Source organism: Rosa rugosa, chromosome 3 (assembly GCF_958449725.1).
Source record: "Rosa rugosa chromosome 3, drRosRugo1.1, whole genome shotgun sequence".
Classification (NCBI taxonomy): Eukaryota; Viridiplantae; Streptophyta; class Magnoliopsida; order Rosales; family Rosaceae; genus Rosa; species Rosa rugosa.
In genome coordinates, this window is record NC_084822.1 from 14915287 (window position 1) to 14936260 (window position 20974).

A 20974-nucleotide genomic window follows, 5' to 3' on the forward strand; every position below is an offset into this window, starting at 1 on the left:
GAAAATAAGTTATTTGTAAGATTTAGTCCTTATATGTTTAATTCAATCTTTAAAGGATGTATTTGTTGAAGTCAAGACTTGCTCACCTAAGGGACAGTTTTTAAAGGACTGTGAGGGACAAGTGAATCTGACGGCTGAAAATAAATACACAGTTTTAAGTTGTTATAATTTCTGCTTTTATATTTAATACATGTGGTTAAGATGCATTTGTCCCTCACAGTCCCTTAAAACTGTCCCTTAGGTGAGCAAATCTGTTGTTAAGTCATCTTTTGTCAATAACTTATATGTAATTTGTACGTTATTTAATTTATGAGTTCAAAGCGTGACCCAACTCCTAATACTCCACCATTTCAAAGCGTGAACAAAAATTCTTCTCTCTCTCTCTCTCTCTCTCTCTCTCTCTCTCTCTCTCTCTCTCTCTCTCTCTCTCTCTCTCTCTCTCTTTCGACAAAAGATCCCAACGACTTCCTTCATCCAACCAAAATCTTAGATCCCCCCGACTTTCTTTATTCCAGCGACTTCTATGGGTAAGCTCTTCGCCATCCAATCAAAACCCTAGATCTGTTTCTGAATTCATCCAATATATGCTCCACCATTTCAAAGTTTTTATCTTTTGGTCGACACAAATTGGAATCAGATTGATACATTCAAGTTCAGAGAGAATGCAAAGCAAGGCTCCACGTACGTATCTCTCGCAAGATTTTCCAATCCCAAATTCCAACTCTGTTAGTCTCAATGTTTGCCACCTTCGCCTCAATCTACGTTGCGGGATGGGTGGTTCTTTTTGGTCTCTCAATTTTCAGATTTTGATTAACCTCCAAATTGGAAAACTGGGTTTTGAATTTTGGGGTTGGATGCTGGTTGTGGCAGGATTCGGAGAACCGGGTTTATTTGATTAAAGAGCTTGATAGGATTACTGGGCAGGTGGGCATTTCTTGGTTTTGTACTTGGGATTCAATTTTTTTTTGTTTTAAGCTGTATGTGCAATGAAAAAAAAGAAGCTCTTTTCACATTTGGGTTGGTTCTGTAATGTAATTAGTGAGTTTAGTAGAACTTTTGGTACATGTTCAGAATGCGGTTGTTGCGCAGTTTAAAGTTGATGGTGGGTTTTGGATATAGAAGTATCATTGTTCATGTTTTAAACTCTAATATATAATTGCATAGCTAAATGAATTACTGAGGACCAAGGTTCTAAAAATCGCTAGGCGCTAGTCAGGCGGTGACTAGGGGACTAGCGCCTAGACGCCTAAGCGGTTGACTAGGCGCCGCCTAGGAGGTTTTGTATTTTTAATTTTAATTTTATTTTTGTAATACTTATTTATACACTTAAGTATATATAATGACTTAAAAGTAATAAAATTGAATCTAAAATATTTAAAATAGTTAAGATACTCAAGTAGGCAACATAAATCAACCTAAATAGAACTTCACTTAAAGAGGCAAACTTTGTCAATCAACCTGAAAAGTGAAAAATTAACATGCAGTAGTGCGTGACCAAAGGATCTAACAACCTGGCTAAACAAAATGAGGAAAACATTCCCCTCTTTTCCCAGACTCACAGTACTCCCACTCAGAAACTACTCTTGAACCTGAACCAATTCAGTAAAAATGAAGATAACAACAGAAAGAACAAAACACCACACTGCTACAGAGTACGCTTGCTCACTTAGAAACAACCAAACTAGATAGGCAGACGACGAAAATCAAGGAACTTTACAGCTGCTTACGATATGACATTCTTCCAAATAATTTTTGACATATTGCAAGGGTTATAGAATGGTATTCAATTATTCATAGTTTGATCGATTAAGGGCTGCAGAGGATGAGAAGAAGAAGGAACCCTAAGATACGGGCAAACAAAAGGATATTCTTACCAAGCCATATATTCCTCTGGCTTCGACTTCCATCATCAAGGAAGGACAGTGGTGCATGAGGGAGAAGGACAAAGTTGTTGAGATCAACCCTTCAAAGAAGAGAAAACTCCAGCGCCGGTTTGGGGAGGCGAATGGAGGCATTAGCTGCCAAACCACTCATTACACCCAGGGCTTTTCATAAGCACATTAAAATTTGCACCTGGGGTCCCTAAGCCCAGTTGCAGAATCGCTGAGGGTAGGAAGACCACTCCTCCACCAGCCACAAAGAAAAAAACCTCATTGTAAGGCCTAGGGTCCAGCACAGGTTGTTTCGTGAAGAATCAGACCCCAAACCCTTGGTTTTTGAGAGACTGAGGGGCAAAATTAATATTGCAGAGAGCCTACAGTGGAGGCCCAAAACGATTAAGAGCATAGTGGTTCAAGCCTTAGAAGATACTCCAGTAACGGATCTGAGGCAGGACCCACCGCGAACGGTGCTTACTCATAAAGCTCTTCAACAAGACCAGACCCCAACTGCCATGGAAGAGGAGTCACTAGTAGCATATGTTGCCATGAAGTTCCACGAAGAACTTGACTTGAGCATCCTAGCAGATGAACCTAAGCTAAACCTTGACGACAATATGGAAGAAAAAGAGGGGGTGGATACTACCTACAATATGGTGTACGTTCTGCCAGCGAAGTATGCCTTGCCAGTTGCAGCTTAAGAGTGCCAAGCGATAGAGACTGAGGAATCAGAAGAGAGGGTACTTGAGATTACTTCAGCGGCTTCAGTACCAGCGGAAGAGGTTGTTTTCCTGGAAACCGAAGATGCCAACAATCGAGACATCTTCATGAGCTTCACTAGACCAACACTAGCAATTGTGCAGCACATGAGGTCTTTGTACATTACCGCTGAAGTCAATGGCATCAAGGTCAGCAAGATCATGGTAGATACTGACACAGGGGTCAAAGTCATTACTCTGCGAACCATGCACTTGCTAGGGATCAAGAAAGAAAAGATCCAATCCACATCTCTCATTGTCAAGAACTTTGCTGGAATGGTGACCAAAACCTAGGGTTCGCTTTTCTTACGAATTAAGGTTGGCCTGAAAGTGTTTATGCTTTCTTTGTCACAGATTGCTACGCAACTTACATCGTGATATTGGGCAGAGATTGGATTCATAGGAGCTATTATGTTCCTTCTACCCTTCACTAGGAGTTGATACTTTGGAATAGGACAAGGCAGAAGTGATCAGGGCTTATCCTCGCCATTTCCCTGTCTCCGCGAATTCTGTAGATGTCGGGTACTACTTGGAGCCAATCACTCCATTGTAGGTCAGTGGCATCGACAACAAAGGCCGCCCCACAGGGGTGACGACCTATGACTTGGCACAGTAGGGGCTAACGCTAGCCAAAGAGGACATCAAACGGCCAGCCATGTTGTGCCACAACCAAATGCCAGTTAATGGATTGCTTCCTCCCAGAGGAAGAGTTAGAGGCCTTTCAATCCTTATATGATAGATTATCTTCATACTTGGTTGAAAGAGAGGCCTATGATCGAGTGGCCATAATAGAGTATATGAACGAAGAGTTCTCTGATCATGAAGAGGATGAAAAACCAATTCAGTTGGCTCCGGCCTCGTTGGATGATACCCCTCCTAAGGTCAGAGACCCTACAGAGAAGGTAAATTTAGGAACAGAAATTGAGCCAATGGAAGTGACTATCATCTCAAATCTAGAGCCTAGCGAGAAATAGAGGCTCATTGACTTGCTACAAGAGCATAAAGATTGTTTCGCCGAGAAATATGAAGACATGCTAGGCCTATCACCTGATTTGCATGTCACAAACTACCAACCATGCCTGATATGAGGCCTGTGAAACAAGAACCCCGGAGAATGAATTCTGAGATCCAGGTTCTGGTCAAAGAAGAAGTTGAGAAGATGCACAAGTCAGGAATCATCAAGGTGGCCAAGTATAATCAGTGGCTATCCAACATTTTGCCTATTCGCAAGAAGAATGGCAAGATGCGATTCTATGTAGATTACATGGACCTTAACAACGCTACTCCTAAAGACGTTTACCCCATACCTGTAGCGGATATGTTGATGGATGCAGTAGCCAGTCATGAGCTTTTATCCTTCATGGATGGAATAGCAGGCTATCATCAGATCCCAGTCGCAGAGGAGAACATGCATAGGACTGCTTTCTGCTGTCCTGTTTTTGAGTACGTGGTTATGCCCTTTGGGCTAAAAAAATGTAGGAGCCACGTATCAGCAAGCAATGAACCTAATATTCCACTACGAAGATTCTAGAGGTTTACATAGATGATGTGGTCGTCAAATCCAAAAAGCGAGGAGACAATATCATGGACCTGAGAAAGGTCTTTGAACGCATGCGCTTGCATAAATTGCGGATGAATTCAGCGAAATGCGTCTTTGGAGTTCAGGCACGTGACTTCTTGGGCTTTATTGTCCATCAGGGAGGCATTGAGGTGCCTGAAGACAAGGCCAACGCTGTCATCAATGCATCACCCCCGCAAACAAAGAAGGAGTTGTCGAGTGTAACATCCCGACCTCGAATTTATTTGAGAATAATCCAGATTTTTTTAAGTGGAAAGGAAATCTTTGCCCAAAAACGCCAACTCGTTCAAGACTCAATTAAATTGAGAAACAACTATACCAGGACCTAGATCTTGATAAGAGGACCAAGTTTCTCACCTCATGCACAGCCAACCGTTGCCGGACTATGCAGACGAACCGCCGGATTACCCGAATCTTTCGAGCTTCGATTCTCCTTCCTCTCCCATCAATCGAGCAAAACAAGACTAGAGGTAGAGCCTTAGTAAGGAGAGGAATCGAATATGAGACTGGTGCATCACCACATCGTGACCGGATGGAGGATTTTCAATCGGGTTCCGTTGCGGGTCGGAGGTCAAAAGCCTTGAAGCTTCTGGAGCTCTCTTCCCTTAGCATCGATCTGATCACCCCTCTATATAGTGCTCCATTAATTGATTTTCAATGGCTGTGATCAAGCGGTGGTCAATTTCAATGATCCAGATTACACCATGAAATTTCCCTTTTTATTTTCTTTTTCTTGACTAATTATTCATAATTTCGAAACTTAAATAAAATCATTATAAATAGTGCGGGTGTCTGAAAAACTTCTTGAAAATTCTTACAGACTCGTCGCCTCAATTATGTGGCCTTTAAAATCTTTTTCTATCAAATTCTTAAGTGGCTCACCTCACGGAGCCAAAAATTATTATGTACCAAGCGGCTCGCTGTATTGGGCCAAGATTTTTGTAGACAAGTCATATTAGTGGCTTGACTCATAAAGGCCAAAATGGATAGAGATTGTTTTACAGTTTATTTAAATTCATTTATTTGACAAATAGTGTTAAATAATTAAATAATTAATTAAGGCCCATATATGAGGCTTTACCGTATGCAAACAATATTCAGAAGACACAACAGGATTAAAAGAAAATATAATTGTATTCATAAAGTGGCTTTGCGGCCAAAAGCAATACAATTCGCGAGATTACAAGGCCAATGTTGGCTAAGTTACAAACAATCAAGTCTTCTGAATCTTCAAGAGAAGGTTGCAAAGGAACTCAATATCGGATTCAGCCTCTGCACCCACTTAAGCTTGGCAGCTGCTATCATCGGTACGCTAAGTGTGGGAAAGGCCACACTTGAACCCACCTTCCTTCCTTTAGCCCTTCCTTGAGAGCACTCCTTTACTGAGATTCTAGCCCAAGGAAAGACTTCTAAAAATCGTAGCCGCCAAGCAACCCTTCCATCAAGGGGACAAAACGAAAGTTCGACCCTCGATGGAAGATCCCGAAAAAAGAGCAATTGACCTTTGGGGGATCTCCCATGCTTTTCCAGGTAGCTCAGCATGAGGGATCCGAAAGGGAACCTACACCCAAGAAAGGCGTCTTCATGTGTGAGCACCTCATGTTCTTTACCATCAGGCAAAGCCGGATACATTCCATCCAGACTTTTGTAAGCCAAAGACATGAGGTTGCCTGAGATTAAGCCATAAGGCCTATCTTAGGTAAGAGATTTTTCCATAAAGCCTAGGATCTAGAGGTTAAGGGGAATTTCATGGGGAGAAGCTTTCTGGAAAAGGAGGAAGAGAAGCAAGGCTTGGAATGCCATTTTCTGAGTTAGGTTTTCTTTTGAGTTTTCTATTCCCAAATGCATCTATTTATAGGGTCAGCATGAATGGCCTCAGCCCTTGGATGGACAATTGAGGAGTCGAGATCAACGCCATCAATAAGCATAAATGCCATAATCTCGAAAATGAAGGCTGATTAAAGACGCGTGGAAGACTAAGCGGTTTTCAATGAGGTAACCGCTTAATTTCGAGATTATCGTTTTCAGAACCGTCTAAATGCGCAGTTAATACAAATAAATTCAAATTTCATAATGACTGTGGAGGCGAAGATGATCTGTTGGGCCAGTAAGTGGACTAAAGAAATAAACAAATAAATTAAAAAATATATATATATATAGGCCCCTTGTGTGTGTGTGTATTTTTGAGCAAAAGATGTTCAGATCACAAAAGGGGCCTAAATAAATATCTATGGGCCTAAAGCCTCCTTGCTGCATAGCTTAGCCTTAGGAAGAGATCATCCACTTGGTAGCAGGCTGAGTAGGCAGCAGTCTCGGCATGTTGGGCCTGCTCTCGCACATGAGCGAAGTTTTGTCGACTCAGCACTTTAGAATCAACCAATGGCTTCTTTAACTGAGCTTCTTCATGCACAATCCCAGCCCTCACATTGGCCAACTGAGCTTCAAGAGTCTGGATATGAGATTCAAGGTGCCTCTCCTCGAGTTCTAATTCTTGCAGTCGAGAAGCCCGTTCATCCAATGAGCCCCGCAACTCCTCCATCTTGCAAGTAAGAGCCTGATGTTGTAGGCCAACAGTCCTAGCCTGCGCTTCTGAGGTTGGTCATTGCTCGTAAAGGTAAGGAAAGGCCATCAGCATGTCTTTAATAATTGAGCCAAGTTGGGCCTCGTTGATAGCAATATCCCGACGAAGCACTCGAAGAGCCTCCCAGGCTTGCCGGAATGCACCAGCCTCTAGCAGATTATAATCCATAAGCTCGCAAAGGACTTCCTTGGCTTCTTCAATAGCTCCAGGAGGCGCCACTTCAAGGATCCAGGGTAGCCTTTCTAGTCTGGAAGGCCCAGCAGGAGGGGCCTGGGGTTAAGAGACTAGCTCGACAACTGGGGCTACTGGAGATTGAGCAGGGACAGCTTCTAAGATCACCTGATCATGACTAGAGGTGGCAAACGGGCCGGGCCGGCCCGACTCGGCCCATTTTAAGCGGGCCTAGTCGTGCTTCGTGCCGTGCTTGGGCCGGCCAATTTATTATCGTGCCGGGCTCGTGCCTGGCCATTTACTTAAACATTGAGCCCGGTCCGGCCCATGGCCCGAGCCCATATCGTGCCGGGCCGTGCTCGTTCCGGGCCAATAAACGGGCCGTGCTCGTGCCTACCCACTATAAATCACGATTTTAAATCTTAATTTGAATAAATAAAAAATAATTTTATTTAACTATTTAGAAAATTCAAATAAATTAAGTTTTACAATGTTTTTCTCAATCTTAGCTTTTTAAGATTAGTTTTCTAATAATTTTTTATATTCCACTACAAGAAAGAAAGAAAAAAATAACTCAAAATATATTGCTTTTGAGCACCCACTACCTATGTACGAAGTCATGGGTTCGAGTCACCATGGGGGCAGGAGTGAAACCCTTTGATCCTCTTTAAAAAAAAAAAATATTGCTTTTAGTATATTATTGTGAGATTAATCTTTATTAATATAATGAAGATTTAGTATCATATTATTCTTTCCTTCATTCTATAGTTGTATTATTATGAGATTAGTCTTTATTAATAAACATATATTTAATCTTTAGAAAAAATACTTTATGTCAAAACAAGGATATAATGTTTTATTTCACTATTTTGATAACATAAAAGAAATACCATTGGTGCAATTGTCATGAAATTTTAAATAAAGAAGTCTAATATTCAAATCTTATCATTGTGGTTTTTTAATATTTTTAAAAACAAAATGAAATTTTATGTTTGTAACGGGCCGGCCCACAATATGTCGTGCTCGGGCCGTGCCGGGCCCATTACGGGCTCGGGCCGGGCCAATGGGCTAATATTCCTAGGCCCAACCCGACCCGTTATTCTAACGTGCTCGGGTAGTGCCGGGCCACTAACGGGCTTGGACCGTGCCGTGCTCGTGCTTAGCGGCCCGTTTGCCACCTCTAATCATGACCGATCTCGACCTCAACTTTGTTTACTTGGGGGGCATGGCGGGCATGGTCACTGATCGGCTCAACCATCAAGACTAGATCAGGGTGACCTTCGTCGGTAATTTCCTTTAGTTTTATTCTAACATTGCTTCTCTAGGATTCTGGCCCTGGAAAAGCAGTGTTAGAATAAAACTAAAGGAACTGAGGCAGGGGAAGATTTGTAGGGGGAGGAAATTACCTCAGCTGTTCGTTGTTCACTAGCCTCGACCGGTTCGCTATGCACTTTGGTTCCATTGGCTCTAGGCCTCAACCTCAATTGGGCCAGATTCAATGGCCTTGGGGATGGTTCCTCGTCTTCGCACGTGGGCGGCAGACTATTACCAAGAGCATGGCCTGTGGCTGGCACGATGGGAATAGCTTATGCAAACAGAGGCTAAGCGAAGGAAACCTCCTATTCTGGAATTACTTGAGCCTGTGGAGAGATTTCCCTCACAGCACGGGAAGGACCAGCTCCACCCTGATTAGATGAGCACTGGCTCATCAAAGTACAAAATGATGTGAGTTTTCCCTGAGCAAAGGCAATGTGATGAAAATAACAAGATGAAGCCTAAAACATACCAATCGCGACTCATCAAGTTCGTCGTTCTCCTAGGTTTCTCCCACTGGGTCAGGCCGACTTCTTTTCTGGGCTTGGGCTGCAGTGACCTGCAAAAAGTTAAGTCAGGATTCGAAATCGAAAGGGTTTCAAGTCCAAAGTTTGCGAGGAGCGTAAAACTTTACCTCAGTAGGATCCTCATTATCAGTTGATTCCTCAATAGTGGACTCCTCCGCTATGGCTTTCTGCTTCGCGGTCTGGCCAGTGGTGGCTGTCAAAAGACCACCTTGTCTGCCGCTAGATGGTGGCGGCGCAACTCTATTCCTAGTGTTGATTCGCTTAGTGATAAGGATTAGTGTCATACCTTAATAGTCAAAATATATCTAATCGATTGAGGATAAATGAGGAAACTTACAACTGGGCGAGGCCCGTTGTGAATCACTACTCCCGGTTGCGATCACGCCCCGTGAATAGGGAATTGAGCGAGCACTAGATGGTCCTCTTCGCAAAGGCAGCCCAAGGAGTGGAAGATATGGGCGAATATTTCATCATCAGGGAGAGCCCAGATATTGACGGACACATTTTCCCACTATGCCTCATAGGATTCATCAATCCCATCGATTGGTTGAAGCTTATTAGCCTAGAGGGGCAGGTTCATCAAGTTGAGCCCACTTTGGGGCGCATTAGCGCTTGCCCGGATGGCAGTCCTTCGCCAAGAGGTATAATAGTTACTGGAGTCATAGAGGGGGAAGGGTATTATCTGTGCCAGCCCAAGTTGGCGAGCGAAATGGTTAGAGGCATAAAGCTCGTAACTCAAGTCATTTGCCACCAGCCTTATATTAGAACCGGAGATGGCACGGTGGAAGGCCAGAAAGGCCCTTTCACTATGATTCTAGACTTGGAGCAGGAACCCATTCTATAGAGGAGGTGGAAATCTCCTACTTAGTACCAGGTGCAGGAGGTAGAAGTAGGAGAAACACTCAGAGTATGGCGGGGAAGCATACTTATTATCCCTGCAAAGCCAACGTCCCAGCACCAAAATTTGTTGGGGGACAGGAGGAATGTCTGGTCTGTGGAACTTGTCAAAATAGATTTGCAGCCAGAAATCCAAAATCCAAAGAGGCCCATAAATGCTAGTCTTGAAAGGATGCATGGTGGCCTGATAAAGGGCTCAATACAGCAAACCCAAAACAGGTTGCCCAAGGCCGATAGGGCGGCATTGTAAAGGGCAGTGGCCAAAGAGGTCCAAGTGTCAGTGGGCTTATTGGAGGAAGTGTACAAAATAAATTTACAAAGCCAGTACTCAAGGAAGGCGATACCTCCGGCCTCGTCATGTTGGCCATGATAGTTATTTTGCCAAGTCTGATAGGACTTGCTGTGAGAATTGCGACCGCCTTGATTCATTCGCAGAGGAAACTCGATACCGTCAAATTAGCCATGCACGTAGGGCTCGTGGTCAATTAGCAACCCTGTGATGGTGAGAATGTTGAGAAGCGTGATCCATATTTGGCCAAATCAGAAATTGAAGGTATTGCTGGAAGTATTCCAGAGGCGGAACGCGGCGGCCAAGGGAGCCCGGTTGATGCTGAGAGGGAGGTTGAAGTAGAGATTAATGGTGTCGGTGATGCCCACTATGTTCCAACGAGTCAGATTCCTAGCTTTAACTTCGTGGAATCATGCTATTTCCTCTTCGTTGACAGCCGGCCAATACCCTACGTGGACCCTATGGTGTTTCTGGACTTAACTCGAGAAATCGCCAGGAGTATGGCGGAGAACTGGAATTGGACGGCGAATTGGGAAGCCATAATAGGCGATGGCTTCATCCAAAAAGGGGATCTGTGGAGTAGAGATAGTCCGGTGCGGTGATTACCAAGATCAAAGAGAAAGGGCCTCTCCACTGATGAACTTGACATGCTCAGAACCCATTTTCGTGCCCCAGGTGTGGGCAATCTTCTCGATGAGTTACTTTTCTTGATCAATGACAATTTTCTTTGGAGCCATTTCTGGGTTTCTGAACGAGATGAAGGTTTTTGATGAGAGAAGAAGTTTCTAGGTTTAGGGAACTGGAAAAAGGGTTTCTCATGTGATTGACCTTAGCACTCGTGTCAAGATTTAAATAAGGGATTTTGTGAAGGAAACGATGCGACGAAAAGACATTTTGTAGTTACCCAACCGCTAACCCCCATTAATGGCCTCGTTTCTGTCATAAGTCGCATCGCTTAAGCCCAATTCGATCAGTTACAATATTCGCGGGCCTGATCTCGAGGCTTGGGGGCAATGTTTGAGCCCAAAAGTATTTTTGGCAATATCCTTTAGAGGATTGCGTGTGGCGGGCAGTTACCTGAGGCCCAAATATAAGTTTACTATGGTTTTGGGTTACAGTTTCACCCATTCTGGAGTCCATAAGGAAAACGAGCCCTTATAGGATTCAAGTAGCAGAGGTCAATAGGAATCTTTAATCAATAATCCTTCTATGGCAAGAAACCACCAAAACCCTACGTATAAATACCAGGTTTCAAGGGTTAACAAGACACAATCTCTCAATCAACTAATCGTACAGATTATCCAAAATCTCTCTGGAGCAAACCTACCTTCAACCTAGTTGAAACCAGCGAAGCCAGGGTAACGCCTTAGCAACCCAGTGAAGCTAAAGTCAAGCTTTAGCAAACCTTGTGCTTTCTCCTACTTCCCACTTATTTCTCTGCTTAGCCTACAACGCTAAGTATCGATTTGGTGACGCAAGAGATCACACCGAAAGTCCTTATCCGTAAGGCAGAGAAAAGAACCATTTGACGAGGTTGGTGCTCTCCTCGTCCGCAGTGTTTGAGAAGAAGTCAGGTCAATGGACGCACGACGACTACACCCTTGTTGTTGACACGCTAGCTAGGACATCCAAAAGAGATTGTTTGCTATCCCAAACTAGGTCGCAACCAAACACTATCAACCATTAGATTTTATCTACTTCAATTCTCCCGGGCCAAGAAGGTGAACCCCAACATTTCACGCAATTCTGACACAGTTGGCTATGATGGGGGCACATGGAGCCAGACCGAAGGTGGAAAGCCTCTCTATGTCAGTGGAATCTGTCATAGGTCACAAGTCATAGGTTGTTTCAAGATATTTCAATGTACCCGCATAAAAGGCCTTTACTCCAACACATACCAACTTTCAGACAAACGCTAGTTGAACAAGTCATGCACACATCGATGCAGAATTCAAATAAGATACCCCAGAGCTAAGATAAGAGTCATAACTCATAAGACAATATATAGCATCATCCAACGAACAGTAATTATGTCTGGAAAATTCTAATGTGCTGGGCTGTTTGCTATATAACTATTTTTTTGAATATTTTAGACCGTTGGATTAATAATATATCCAATGGCCTTGAATATTTAAAAGGTTGGTAACCTGTTTACCCCTTAACCAAATCATTAGTAATTAATTATAGAATCTTTTTCTCTAAAAAAATAAAAAAGTAATGAGTCTTTTATTACTAATTAAGTACATCATTAGTACTTTCCTTAATCAATTATAATTGAGGTCTACTTTGGGTAATTTATCATTAAATCAAATAATTACTTATATGATGACAATATATTACCTTATAGATGTGGAAATTTAATTCTATTATGGTACTTATTCCACATACGATCATATTTATAAAAAAATAAAAATAAAAGGAGTAATGACGAAAAATGTTGTAAAAAAATGTCTTCTTCTTGGTAATTACAAGGTCTAGGACCACATTTACAAGTTTATGAATCATTTATAAAAGACCTAGCCTCCTCTGCTAGGGTTTACTTTCTAGGGCTCTAGAAAGCAAGATCTGATCTACCATGGATATGGAGATACTTAGTTGGAATTGTAGAGGGATCTGCAATGACACGACAAAGAGGGCGCTGAAGGATTTAGTTTCCCAGAATCATCCTCAAATCATTTTTCTTTGTGAGACGAAGATCAGCACTCTTGCTGACTTCCGTGAGTTGCATCGGGCTGTTGGATTTCCGCATTCAAAGGAGGTGTTGAGTGATGGTTTATCAGGAGGTTTGGCGATGTTCTGGACTGATGATGTACAAGCGACAGTTTTGACTTTCTATGCTCATCACATCGACTTGGAGATTGTAGGAGGTCCTGGAGATCCCCGTTGGAGGTTAACGGGATTCTATGGATATGCTAGGACGACAGAAAGAGATCGGTCATGGCAACTGTTACGGAATTTGGGTGATATGGATTCTTTACCCTGGGTTGTTATTGGGGATTTCAATGAAATCCTGAATAATGGAGAAAAGATTGCTGGGCTGCTTCGTTCGGAACGTCAGATGCGTGGATTTCGTGAAGCTCTTGGATATGGTGACCTTCTTGATTTAGGGTTTCAGGGTGCTATGTCTACATGGTGGAATTCTGACACACAACTCCGGTTAGATCGTGCAGTTTGTACACCTTGTTGGTGGGATATCTACTGGCATGCACGAGTGCGTCATCTAGCTCCCAGTGATTCTGACCATGTTCCGATACTCTTACAAGCCACCTCTGTTCGCTTGGCCAAAAGACCAAGAGTGCACCGGTTCAAATTCGAAGCTTACTGGCTTCAACATAATGATTGTGATGAGGTTGTGAAGCAAGCATGGGCAACAGACGTGACTGGCAGTCCTATGTACTGTGCAGCCAAGAAGATTGAGTTCACAAGGATACAGCTTGATGATTGGCAGAAGAGAGCTTTCAGGACTAGGCAGCAACAGATGTTGGGGGTGCGTGCTCATCTTGAGGAGTTACTAGATGTTCCTGTGTCGGTGGAGGTGCAGATTGAAAAGAAAGAGCTAATGAGCAAATTGCAAAATCTTCTTTCAAAAGAAGAATCTTTCTGGAAGCAACGGTCCAAAGTGACATGGTTGAAGGAGGGGGATAGAAACACAAGCTTCTTACATCGAAAGGCTGCAAATAGAAAAAACTTCATTCATGGTCTTTATGATGAAAATGGGAATTGGTGTGATAATGACGCAGGTTTGGAAAGAGTTATCTCTACTTATTTTCAAGGTTTGAAAAATCGCTAGGCGCTAGTCGGGCGGTGGGTTAGGGAGGAGTGCCTAGGCGTCTAGGCGGGTGACTAGTCGGCGCCTAGGCGGTTTTGTATTTTTTAATTTTAATTTTATTTTTATAGCATATATATGATATATAAAGACTTATTATATTTTAGGGTTAAATACTTGTTACTCCTCAAACTTTTGCGTGAAAAACAGTTTAGTCCCTCGCCTTTCAAATTAAACTGGATAGTCCTTATTCTCTCTAATTCTCACACAACCGGTCCAAAACAGGTCTAAAATGACTATAATACCCCCAAGATCCTTTTTTTATATTTTTTTTCTCTCTTTTCTTTTTCTCTTTTTTATCTTTTTATTTTTAATCATTTTTTTAATTTTTTTTTTTGCTTCTCTCTCTGCTCTCTGCTCTCTCTCTCTCTCTCTCTCTCTCCCCACCCCCCTCCTCGTCCTCATCGCCGACTTATGCACACCCGTATCCGGATCCACCACGTCCACCCGGGTCATGGCCACCGTCCTCACCCCCTGCCTCGACTTCAGCCTCCCCCTCTCCGTCGCCGGCAACTTATTCCACCCGGGCTTCCACGCGCACGACACCACCAGCCCCACCGTCTCCGTCAACCCGTACCCGTGGCTCACCACGAATCCCAGAACTCGGTCCGAGACAGAACCGCGGCTGGCGGCGGAGCTCCGACGGTCATGATCTGGACCGGGTTCCTCAAAGGCTCGTCATCGGGTCCCACTCGTTCTCCGGCAAGGCCCACTGGAAGTCCGGGTCGCCGCTCTCCACCATTTCCTCATACGTGGCGCAGAACGGGGATGAGTCGGAGGAGTTGGGATGGGGTGTGGGTGCATCGTCGTCGGCGATGAGGATGAGGAGGGGGTGGGGGGAGAGAGAGAGAGAGCAGAGAGCAGAGAGAGAAGGAAAAAAAATAAATTAAAAAAATGATTAAAGATAAAAAAGAGAAAAAGAAAAGAGAGAAAAAAAATATAAAAAAAGGATTTGGGGGTATTATAGTCATTTTAGACCTGTTTTGGACCGGTTGTGTGAGAATTAGAGAGAATAAGGACTATCCAGTTTAATTTGAAAGGCGAGGGACTAAACTGTTTTTCAGGCAAAAGTTTGAGGAGTAACAAGTATTTAACCCTATATTTTACAAATAAGAATAATAAGAATATATCTCATTATATTTTATATTTTATATTATATATATAAGGAAAAATCACTATATGACTGATGGGTGCCTATTATAATATATTTTATCTCATTAGATATAATAAAATATTTTATAAAGACTATTATATCTCACCATATGACCGATGAGTCCCGATTCAACCCAAACCCAGAAGCCTACAGGACACCAGCAAACTAAAAATCGGAGAAGGGAGGCTATGAGGCTATGACCCAACTTGGAATGACCCATTCCTCCTTAAGATCTCATTCTAGTTCCTCTCCAGAGAGACTAGTTCAGCGATCACGATCTAGATCTACGCTGTTGGTTGCATCCATTGACGAGCTTGTCGGGTTCACCGCAGCTCTAGATTCGCCGGCCATCGGAGTGGCCAAGGAGGTCACTTATGTCCGATTCTCTTGTCTTCTCGCTTCGATCGACCATCGTGCACAAACATCAAGCTTCAACCCTCTATTTCTCTTCCCTTTTCACACTTTTGGTCAAGCTTGAAGCTATCTCCATCGCGATCTCACTTTCACGATCAAACTTGGTTTGATTGGTGAATTTGGATTTCTCTGGTTTTACTATCAGCTAAATTTGTGTACTTCTTAGGTTTACGTTGGGAAATTGGATCCTTGAGTGATTGAAATGGATCTTGAAGGTGATTTTCAGATGCTTCGCAACCCGCCTAGACAACGTTGCTCAACCACCCAGGCGCCTCTCGCCCGCCTAGGCGCCTAGTGGCCCGCCCAGGCGGCCGCCCAAACCCAGCCCGCCTAATCCCAATGATTTGGCATTCCTCGAGTCGGAGAGCCGCCGCCCAGCGCCTAGGCGGCCGAGTTTTAGAACACTGCTTATTTTCAAAAGATGTTTACTGCTTCCAATATAGATTTTGAGGCAGTGAATGACACTTTAGCAGCTATACAACCGTGTGTAACACAGGCAATGAATGTACAATTATGTGCTACTACACAGGAAGAGGTGAGGACTGCTTTGTTTCAAATGTATCCCACCAAATCCCCGGGACCGGATGGTATGCCTCTGCTCTTTTTCCAACATTATTGGGACACTATTGGTGCAGACATTACTGAAGCAGTTCAGAGTTTTCTCCATTCAGGTCAACCTCAGTTGTGTGATTGTAAATAAGACAACGTATGTTTGTTAGAACCGTTGCATGTTATATAAGGATTCATTGTGTGAACATCCAAATTGTTACTTCAGACAACATTATTAACATTAGAAATTCTGTTGTGTGATAATCGTCTTTTCTGGATTTTGTGCATTAATAATAATGCTCCATTTTACCTAATGAACAGTGACTAATTGTAAAGAAAAGACACTGGAATCTATGAAATGAGTAATCCAACTCATACTATTTGAAGAAAAGCATTCAAACTTTAAAAGGGAGGATTTCCCAATCATCCAAGCCAACATTGAAAGAAGAAAAGCATTCAAATGCATGCCCATCTACTTGGGACATCAAAAGCTGATACAAATACAAACTATTTGATACAAAACATGCCACACAGTGCATGAATATTGTACCAGCAGAGAAGCACAAAAATGATGCTTTCCTTCAGCAACAACCTACTTCCTCTTATGCTTTCCTTTAGCTCCTACACATACGCCTTCACGACATACTTTGCCCATTCATTTCGCATCATATCTATGTCTGCTTGGGTATATTGATTGTTGCCTCTCCTCTCCCACTAAATAAACAACTCATAATATCAGCAAATGCATTCCAGCTTCAACAAATGCATTCAACAAAACAAAGGCAAAGAGTAGCAGTCAAGCAACACTCACCAGTCAAGCTAGCTAGCTCCTTACAACTCCAGCAATAGCAGCACATCCAACAATAACAGCTCTCCAACAAGAAAACTCTGTCTAACAATAGTCAGCTCCTTTAATATATATGTACTCCTAAACACAAGCCCATAAAGGTAATTAGAATTTAACATAGGAAAATTTACCTGTATGTACATATCCATCAGGACCATCACCATCTTCATTCAATCCACAAAAGAAAACCAAATACCAATCCCTAATAAGAGCTCTTCTCCAATATTCCATGTGACAACATGATGGTACATGCAGCATTGAAAAACATATAGACCGGTAACATAAACCAAAGTCTATCTTCAAGAAAACAGAAACCAAAGTCAAAAGCATATTTTGCTTATAAAGCTGCAACCATACAAAAGAATCCTTCACAAGTAAAGCTATGTTTTCTGCATTTCACAAATTATGGTTGCAAAACATAGATGAAAGTCTTAACAGAGAAACTGAAAAGCAAAGTACATTTATAGAATACAATAAGAAACTAAAACAGAAATAGAAACGTAGGCCTTAGAAGAAAGAAGAAATGAGTTCTTACATCTTCTGCTTTTAATTTCAATCCCTAGATTTTTTGCTCAGCTACCCTTGCTTGGGCTTCCAGTTGGTCTTTTTTCTTATTCTGCAATATGATTTCATCAACAACCTGCCAGGAAACAGAAACATTACACATGCAAGAAGATAGAATATATAATTAAGTCTTGGCAAGTATTTGATGATAAAATTCTGTGGAAATTAAACACACAGTTAGATTGGCTTTAAGGAAAACTGAGGCATAACGAAATGAGATTTTGTGATGATCTAAAAGACCAAAGTGAACATAACGAAACGATACGCCAAAAATCTAAGGGATTAAGACTAGCCACGTAAAAGTGTACAAGAAAATAATAACTTAGGGAAGCACCTGAATGAATTGCGACAAAATTTTAATGTTTGAATTGCTCAGCAACCATTTGCAAGATATCCTAAAGTAGAATCTGTCAGCTTATTCAGGTTAACTAGGTCAAGCACACATAACCCAGAACAAGTTTCAGCTATGACCTTCACAGAAGAATCTGTTAAATTTCTGCAGCAAATCGAAATCAACCATCATAAGCATAATATCAACAAAAAATCAATGGAACTACAATAAAAGATGACAAAAACATATTTCTTGAAAACGTTATACATAGAGATGAGTTAATATGACATAAAAACTCACATGCAATCAGTCAAAATAAGCTCCTTCAAATTGTGGCCACGAGCAGTAATAAACTTCTTAATAAAATCATCAGAAACATTTTCAATGCCAGGCAGCCACAACACCTCCAAATGCTCAAACTTCTCTAAGGCTGGTAATATCAGCATAGCATTAATGCTTTGGCAATCATTTAAATATAGTTCTGCAGCACTGATTCCAATGAATTAGCTAAAGCGTCAATACTTGAGGAAGCGTCAATACTTGTTTCATCAATCATCACTTCATGTGAACTTTCTCTGTATGTAATATAAGATTTCAGTCAAGCATGGTGCAAAAACCTCTAAGCTTAGAAATGACAAGAAAAAGGAAAGGGATTAACTCAATCTAACATTCAAAACTCTCCTTCTTTATCACACCATTGGATTATATATTTCAATGTAAATTTGTTACATTGGACAAATATATTTTGATTAGAAACTTTCTAGAAAATCTATGAGCTTTATGGTAATATGTCATTATGAAAAGCCCAATTAAAATAATTGTTACACATGAAAGGCAGCAGGTGATTGTGCTATTGTGGCCCAGCTATATCTAAATTTAAGGGAAACATAAAACCATTTTTAGCAATTTATTATCAAAACCCCATAAGAAAAATTCTAGAGCGCATTATTATTAACAAGAATGCAACAAACCCTAAAATCGAATGCAACAAACCCTAAAATCGAATGAGGACATAGAGGATCCAATTCGTAAAAATAAAATCTCTTAACCATAACCCAAACTTGAAACAATCTAAAATTAAACAAAAAACCTAAAAGAAGAAGGCTTACCAAAGATTATCGGTAATTCAAAGTAGGCTTACCATGAGGAATTGAAATTGATGTGCATGAACCTAGGAAGGAGCTAGAGCAGCCGAAGTAGGATTTCCATGCACTTCGTCTTATTTTCCGGTGTAAATCCGGCTAATTGTGGAGACGAGAGTTAGGTCAATGAAATTTGGGTTTCAGATTGAGGGTTCGACTTGATTTGGGGAATCTGAGATTGGGGGTTTCCCTATTTGAGATTTCAGAATGAAAGAGAGAGGAAGACTAAGATTTCTGGGTAAGGAAGAGAGTTGGATGAAGAAGAGAGTGAGAGAAGATTGAGAGTGAGACAGGGAAAGGAGCGATCTGGGGAGAGGGAGAGACGGGGAGAGAGAGAGAGTACAACGTGAGAGAAATTGTTCTTTCTTTTTTTTTTTTTTTACAAGTAATGGAATGAAGGCCCAGCCTTCTAAATGTTCCCGCTTATGTGAACTCAAATGTGAACTCAAAGTATCAATTTTGGCGCTAGGTTAGGCATTACTCGTTTATACAACACAAATAAGTCATTCGGTTGTGGGATTATCAATCACCAGATACATTTCAATCAAAATCTATAGGTTTTGGGGGGATTGAGTGCTATTTTGGGGCAAACATAGGCACATCCAAACCTTTCCCTCTTAATTATACAACAGAGAGTAAAAAACTGTTGTATGATATTTTGCATATCACTCTCATACAACAGATATAATTATTCTGTTGTACTATGTAGTACCAATTTTGAGCCAAATTTGAGTCAAATTAAGAGGCAAATCTGCCGCTATTTTTTTTTCATTCACACAACAAATTATTCTTGTAAGTGTTGTGTAATGACCTCCCAGCTAAAAACTTCATAATTTTAACAACTTTATACAACGCAAGTTTTTTAAACGTGTTGTATGATTCACTTTCCCTCATCACACAACAAATTTTTTTTTTTCGTTGTGCAAAAAGTGTTGTATGTTGAGGTTATTGGCCTAGTGTAGTGCATTGGAGACTACATTACATATTACTCATGATTGCCCTTTTACAAGACAGATTCTCCAAAGTAGAGGAGTGTTGGCCCAAGTATGTTTAAGTTCTTATGCCATATCTTTTGATTTGTTGCATTGGTTAAGTTTATGTGTCCATGACCTTTCATTACTGAACTTGGGGGAATTTATCTACCTTTTGTGGGGCATTTGGAAGGAGAGAAATAGCAGAGTTTGGGACAATAAAAGGTGCCATGCTGTTGATGTGCTTCTTAGGTCTACTGTAAGATTGCATGAGTTTCAATTTCATAATACTAGACCGATTACTCAAGGGAGTGGTCGTCCTAGAATTGCTCGATGGAAAGCTCACTCATCTGGCTTGTTGAAAATAAATGTGGATGGTTCTTTTCACCATGTCTCACGAGTGGGAAGTGCTGGGTTTGTGGTTCGTGATGAATATGGCAGTATGGTGGCTGGTGGTGGGAGGCCGTTGGCGGGTTTAATTTGGCCAGAACATGCAGAGGTTTTGGCATGTAAGATGGCAATTGAGTTTGCCTTGGCTCAGAATTTGTTACCTGTTGTATTAGAAACTGATTCTGAGATGGTGCAACAACAACTATCTAGCTTTGAAGGGTCTAACACTTCCTTTCTGGGTCGTATCTATAAGGATCTGACCTCCATATTGGCTTCAAATCCCAATTTGCAGATTACTCACACTAGAAGAGATGCCAACAAGGTCGCACACCTAATGGCTGCGCACGCTAGTTCTCTAGTACATGAATGTTTTTATTTTTCTCCTCCTTCATTCTTATTAGCTGTTATTGTAGCTGACTGTTATCATATGTAACTTTCCGATTTTTCAATAAAGGCTGACCTCTTCTACCTAAAAAAAAAAAGAATCATTTATAAAATTAAAAACGAATGTGTTGTTTTGGGTGGTAAATCTTCATATTTTAGACTAAATAGGGCATGTGTTCTCATTCACATAATAGAGCTCTCAACTGTGTAATTGGGTGGTACCTTGTGTAATGTTCCTCATTGAGAAAATAATTACATCATTGACAGCGATTATTACGAATATAAGGATAAATGATAAAAAATATTGTAATAAATGTCCTGTTTGTGGTAATTACAAGGTCTAAGACAACATATAGCAGTTTATGAACCATTTTACAAAATTGACAACAAATGTGTTGTACAAGTGGTAA

General features: G+C 41.5%; 1 protein-coding gene across 1 annotated transcript; it reads right to left on the reverse strand.

Annotated features, from left to right (window-relative positions):
* Positions 1-17648: 17648 nt before the first annotated feature.
* Positions 17649-18155, reverse strand: LOC133736586 (F-box protein At3g58530-like). The gene is made up of 2 exons (XM_062164128.1): positions 17978-18155; positions 17649-17842 (listed from the first exon to the last, which is right to left on the reverse strand). Exons 1-2 carry the CDS (start codon positions 18121-18123, stop codon positions 17719-17721), a joined length of 270 nt encoding a protein of 89 aa, XP_062020112.1. The 5' UTR covers positions 18124-18155; the 3' UTR covers positions 17649-17718.
* Between the last annotated feature and the right edge of the window lie 2819 nt (positions 18156-20974).